General features: G+C 58.5%; 2 protein-coding genes across 2 annotated transcripts; both read left to right on the forward strand.

The window, feature by feature from the left end:
* The first annotated feature begins 876 nt into the window (after nucleotides 1-876).
* On the forward strand, nucleotides 877-3,093 carry SETTUDRAFT_168146 (uncharacterized protein). The gene is made up of 5 exons (XM_008025372.1): nucleotides 877-942; nucleotides 1,005-1,073; nucleotides 1,136-1,373; nucleotides 1,427-1,890; nucleotides 1,945-3,093. The coding sequence occupies exons 1-5, from the start codon at nucleotides 909-911 to the stop codon at nucleotides 3,039-3,041; spliced, it is 1,902 nt and encodes a 633-aa protein (XP_008023563.1). The 5' UTR covers nucleotides 877-908; the 3' UTR covers nucleotides 3,042-3,093.
* Nucleotides 3,094-3,387: 294 nt separating this feature from the next.
* On the forward strand, nucleotides 3,388-5,601 carry SETTUDRAFT_148499 (uncharacterized protein; the record flags this gene model as incomplete). Its single annotated transcript, XM_008025373.1, has 2 exons — nucleotides 3,388-3,672; nucleotides 3,733-5,601. The coding sequence occupies 2 exons, from the start codon at nucleotides 3,388-3,390 to the stop codon at nucleotides 5,599-5,601; spliced, it is 2,154 nt and encodes a 717-aa protein (XP_008023564.1).
* Nucleotides 5,602-6,028: the final 427 nt, after the last annotated feature.

Genomic DNA, 6,028 nt, shown 5'->3' on the forward strand with positions numbered 1-6,028 from the left:
ACGAATGAGGTCACGTGGGCAAGTCGCCGCGTCGATTCGATGTGCATGTGTGTGAAGCTCGGAGCGACTCCAAGTCCAATGGCGGCCATTCTGGGGAAACCGGCTGACGTAATCGTGGCAGCCACGTTCGCGATCCGAAAAGGGCAAAGCCGGCCGCTGGGCTGGTTGGGGAAGCAACGGGGCAAACGCCGGCCGGGCTTTGACGCTGCGTGCGGGGAGAGTTGCCAAAAGCAGCACGAGACGCTGGCCATGGGCTGCCAGTTGTTGCAGCGACGGAAGAAAAAAAAGAATCGAATGCATCTGGAATTGGCGTGTTCGGGCGAATACTTGGAGGATAATAACATGGCGCCCACGTCACACGTGGCCGCCCCCAGGCCAGCCTTCACATGCCACGCCCACGCCTGACTTAGCCCCAGGTTTTGCCCACCCACACCTGCTGGCTGCATGATGCCCCCGTCAGTTCCTCGGCGGTCCGCCCACCGTCACCGTCGCAGCCAGCAGCCCGCCTACATGGGCCAGCCAACCACGCCCCATGGACGGGCATCATGTGGGCGATGGCTGCGACGGGCCATCTTCACATGCCACGGCTGGCTGCTGCCCGTACCGCACAACGCTGGCTGCTGCAGTGCTGAGGCTCGCGCCATGGCGTGGAAATAGGCGCGTCCCCATTGGGCGGCGGGCCCCAGGACGTGCGGGTTAGTGCATTCTCCACTTCCGAGGCACAAGTTGCGACGATTCAAGTCGTCCTAGGTTGCGAGCCGAGCAGCGCCCTCCGTTGCTATCCATACAAAGCAGAAGCACATCCCCACACTCTTCCCTCTGCTCTGCCCTTCCCTATCCATCCTCCCTCCATCTCTTTCTCCCCCCCTCCCCCCTTCCCTTTCCCTTGTGTACCTGCATCCATCGCCATGCCTGAGCGAGTCATTGTTGTCGGTGCTGGCTGTAAGCATCACCGCTGCTGCAACTGCGCAGCCTCTTGTGCGCACGACTGACGACGACCGCAGTGTCCGGCCTGAGCGCTGCTCACACCATCTACCTTGCTGGAGGCAATGTCGTGCTCCTTGACAAGAACAGTGAGTTGCGCCGCACATGCGCTGAGCCCTCTCCCCGTGCGCATGGACTGACGCCGCCCCAGACTTCATGGGAGGCAACTCCACCAAGGCCACGTCGGGAATCAACGGTGCGCTCACCAGGACACAAGTCGACGCCGGCATTCCCGACAGCGTCAAGCAGTTCTACGATGACACGCTCAAGTCGGCGCGTGACAAGGCCCGCCCCGACCTCATCAAGGTCCTCACCTACAAGTCGGCCGCCGCCGTCGAGTGGCTGATGGACGTCTTCAACCTCGACCTGACGCTGGTTTCGCGCCTGGGGTGCGTTTTCCCACTGCTGCTCACGCCAGCAAGCATACTAACGAATTTTGCAGTGGCCACTCGCAGCCCCGAACCCACCGTGGCCACGATGCCAAGTTCCCCGGCATGGCCATCACATACGCTCTGATGCAGCGATTCGAAGAGCTCGCCGAGCAGGAGCCCGACCGCGTCCAGCTCGTCAAGAAGGCCAAGGTCACCAAGGTCAACACCGAGGGCAACCGCGCCACCGGTGTCACATATACCTTCAACGGCGAGGAGACGACGCTCGAGGGCCCCGTGGTCCTGGCCACGGGTGGCTACGCCGCCGACTTCACAGAAGACTCCCTGCTGAAGAAGTGGAGGCCCGACACATACGACCTGTCGACGACCAACGGCTCCCACGCCACCGGTGACGGCCACAAGATGCTCATGAAGATTGGTGCAAACGGCATTGACATGGACAAGGTCCAGGTCCACCCCACGGGTCTGGTGGACCCCAAGGACCCTACTGCCAAGACCAAGTTCCTGGCTGCCGAAGGTACGTAAATACGTCTGTTGCGTGCACATGAGCACATCAGCTGACACGAGGCAGCTCTCCGTGGTGAGGGTGGTATTCTCCTCAACAACAAGGGCAAGCGCTTCTGCGACGACCTCGGCCACCGCGACTACGTCTCGGGCATGATGTGGGGCGAGAAGGACAAGGGCAACTGGCCCATCCGCCTCGTGCTCAACTCCAAGGCGTCCAACGTGCTCGACTTCCACACGAGGCATTACTCGGGCCGTGGCCTGATGAAGAAGATGAGCGGCAAGGAGCTCGCCAAGGAGATTGGCGTCAGCGAGAAGGACCTCCAGGCCGAGTTCCAGAGCTACAACGCCATTGCCAAGGGCGAGAAGAAGGACGAGTGGAACAAGAAGTACTTCCACAACCTGCCCTTTGACATCAACGACACGTTCCACGTGGCGCAGATGGAGCCCGTGCTGCACTTCACCATGGGCGGTATCGAGATCAACGACCAGGCACAGTGCTTGAACTCACAGGGCCAGCCCTTTGAGGGTCTGTACGTCTGCGGTGAGCTTGCCGGTGGCGTGCACGGTGCCAACCGTCTTGGTGGCTCGTCACTGCTGGGCTGCGTCGTCTACGGCCGCGTGGCTGGAGAGTCGGCATCCAAGTACCTGTTCCAGCAGGCACTCAACCGGGCTGGCGGCTCAGCAGTGTCTCGTCTCGGCCAAATCTCGCTGCACATCGACCCTTCGCAGCCTGGAAAGGTGTCTGTTGAGTGGGGTAACAGCTCGCAGACCAGCGGCAGCTCGGCAGACCCGGTTGTGCAGCAGAAGCAGCAGTCAGCTGCCCCCGTCCTGTCGAGCACCGCCGACTCAAGCGACCCCGGCAAGGTTTCCAAGCCCAATGCGCCGCAAAAGTTCACGATTCCCGACAAGGAGTTTACGCTCGAGGAGGTTGCCAAGCACAACAAGAAGGACGACCTGTGGATTGCCGTCAAGGGCATTGTCATGGACGTGACCAACTGGACAGACGAGCACCCCGGAGGCCCGCAGGCGCTCTTTAGCCACATGGGCAAGGACGCGTCAGAGGAGTTTGAGATGCTCCACGATGACGAGGTCATTCCCAAGTACGCGCCCGAGATTGTCATCGGACGCGTCAAGGGCCAAAAGGTTACGCTTGAGTATTAGAGGTTGATTGCATGATGTACTTATAGCCAGTTCTGGAATGATATTACTTGCCTGTTTACGGATACTGTTGACGTGGTGCATTCTGTTGGGATTAGAATCACGGGTGCATACGTTGTGAAGACTAGACTGGCGGCGTCGGCATAGACGCAGCCCCTCGTACCCATACCGCATGCCGCCCATGGACCCTGGCCGCAATTTCCCCAGACCAAGAATGCACCACTCTACTTTGCCCCCCCTTTGAGCATTCCCCCAAACACCATGCCCGCCCGCGCATAGCCCTCTTTTGCGCCCATAGTTTAAACCCTAAGATGCTGCGCTAGCCCTTTGCTTTCTCTTTGACCAGACAATGACGACATACGACGAGTATGGCGTTCCCGTCGGCGCATACTCTGAGCCGGAAAGCCTGACCTACCAAGCGTGGCGGGTCGCGAGGGCATTCTACTTGTACCGGATACGGCCTGCAGTGCAGGAGCGGAGGAATGCGCTGCGCAGTGCAAACTGGAGTGTCAGGCAGCTCTTTACTCTTGTGAATGCGCTGGTCGTATCGTGGTGGATAGTCTTGTACTGGGGCGAACGCGGCGTCTTCAACAGCGCCATCGAGAGCTGCCATTGGGACCAGTGGGAAGACTGGGTATGCAAATACAGCGCCGCCATGCACGATCCATGCGCACGGCTGACACGCCACATATAGGAAGCGGGCGCAAATCCCCATAGACTCATCTTCGTCGCCGACCCGCAACTCATCGATCCGCATACGTATCCTGGCCGCCCCTGGCCGCTCAACCCCCTTGCCTACAAATACACCGATCTCTATCTACGCCGGACGTACTCGCGCTTTCAGACCGTCCTGTACCCCGACACCGTCTTCTTCCTCGGCGACCTGTTTGATGGCGGTCGCGAGTGGTCGACGCGCACGACCAAGTCGCCCGAGGAGCAGTACCGCAAGTATGGCGATGACTTTTGGATGAACGAGTACATGCGCTTCGGGGACCTGTTCTTCAAGCATTGGAGCGATGCGGGCATGGAGCCGCGGCCTGGACAGCCAGGCAGGAAGCTCATCAGCAGTCTGCCTGGAAACCACGACTTGGGCTTTGCACGGGGTGTTCAGATGGGGGTCCGAGATCGATTCAATGCATACTTTGGCGACGGAAACAGGATCGACGTCATCGCCAACCACACGTTTGTCTCCATCGACAGCGTATCGCTGAGTGCGTTTGGCCAGGAGTCTCCGCAGGAGGTAGAAAATATCTGGAAACCTACAAAAGACTTTCTCGGGGATGCAAAGAAGCGCAAGAGACGGCTCGTACAGCGCGAGTTGCGCGCCCAGCAGGGCCTAAAGCCATACCCAGGAATGCCGCACTACGACATTGAACTGAAGGATTTGGCAAAGTCTGAGCTGCCACACGCAAATGACGAGGTGACGGAGTTTCCCACGATTCTTCTCTCACACGTCCCGCTGTACCGCCCGCCAGGCACGCCCTGTGGCCCGTTTCGCGAACACTGGCCGCCGACCCCGCCGCCAGCCGGCCAACCGCCCCTCGAACACGACGACCGCAATGCCATTTCCGTGCGTGGCGGATACCAATACCAGAATGTGCTTAATCGCGAGATCACGGCCGAGATTGCTGAGAAGGTGGGAGATATCCGGTATGCCTTTTCTGGTGACGACCACGACTACTGCGACGTAGTGCACAAGGCGTATGCGAGCGCTGGTGGCGGCATCCGCGAGATTACTGTCAAGAGCATTAGCTGGGCCATGGGCGTCCGACGCCCTGGCATCGTAATGCTCAGTCTGTGGAACCCCGTCGACAAGCACGGCAAGCCGCTGAAGGGCGATGGCAGCAAAACCGTCCAGACCAAGCTGTGTCTCCTCCCGGACCAAATCGGAACCTTTTTGAAATACGGCATGCTCTTTGGCCTCACCCTGACTCTTCTAGTCTTTCGAGCTGCTCTTATTACTCTAGGCATCCTTTCCAATGGCCCCTCCGCCCAAGACACGCCCCTACTCCCCACCACCAACAACCCCAATTCCTCATCCCTCTCCTCCGCCGAGCACGAAAAATCCCACCCCCAATACGTAAACCACACCGACACCACACACTCATCCAACTCGTCCACCTCCTCGGAACGCGGCACAACACACCTTTCCGTCCGCTCAACCACCCAAGGCCGAACACGCGCAGCCGCCGCCGCCACTACCACCACTACTACTTCCCCACAGAATGCATCCAGCTACGGCCTACCCCCTCCCTCCCCTCAGCACGACCCCCATCACCCCCACCACCAACCCAAATACAACTTCCCTCTCGTCCAACACGCAGGCTACAACCCAGACCTCGACTACGAAGACCAGCACCGGAAAGCCAAATTCCACTCCCGACTCGCCGCTTCTCCACTCGTCCAATCCAATGTCTCGAGGTCCACCACTACACCGCCCAAACTCCGCTCTACTACCCGGAGAAAAGGCATGCCGCTTTTCTGGTACCATTTTCGATGCAGCTTCGCGCTCGTCGTCGCCTCGGGCCTCGTGGCATATGCTTGGTTGCTTTGCTCCGCCTGAAGTCGTAGCTGCGATTCGAGTGCTTGCACGTGTTGGGGTGTAAGGGTGTAGGGTGTGGCGGGGCGGGGCGTTTATGCCTATACCTACATAGGTACTTATATATTCATTATTCATACATTATATATCCACCTACACACACACATACATATACTTGCATGTATACAGGACATGGGACAAGCAGAGAGAGAGAGAGAGAGAGAGAGAGAAAGAGTGACACGTGGATTGTGAGATTTTGCTTTTTCTTGTCAAATGTGTTTTTGATTTTGATTTGCTTTGCTTTGTTTTTTCTTTTTGTACATGTACCCCGTGTTAGAATTGATTATTATAGTGGCGGCGCGTTTACAACTGTCTCTCTCATTTCCTCTCTCTCTCTCTCTCTCTCTCTTTTTTTTTGAGTAGAGGGGGGGGGGGGGGGGAAATTTTGGTT

This window comes from Exserohilum turcica (genome assembly GCF_000359705.1).
Source record: "Exserohilum turcica Et28A unplaced genomic scaffold SETTUscaffold_14, whole genome shotgun sequence".
NCBI lineage: Eukaryota > Fungi > Ascomycota > Dothideomycetes > Pleosporales > Pleosporaceae > Exserohilum > Exserohilum turcicum.

What these genes read in the sequence shown, in the direction of transcription:
- SETTUDRAFT_168146 (XM_008025372.1), top strand. Translation starts at nt 909, where the DNA reads ATGCCTGAGCGAGTCATTGTTGTCGGTGCTGGCT. An exon ending in CGTGCTCCTTGACAAGAACA is followed by an intron (nt 1,074 to 1,135) that starts GTGAGTTGCGCC and finishes ACGCCGCCCCAG; the next exon opens with ACTTCATGGGAGGCAACTCC. An exon ending in ACGCTGGTTTCGCGCCTGGG is followed by an intron (nt 1,374 to 1,426) that starts GTGCGTTTTCCC and finishes CGAATTTTGCAG; the next exon opens with TGGCCACTCGCAGCCCCGAA.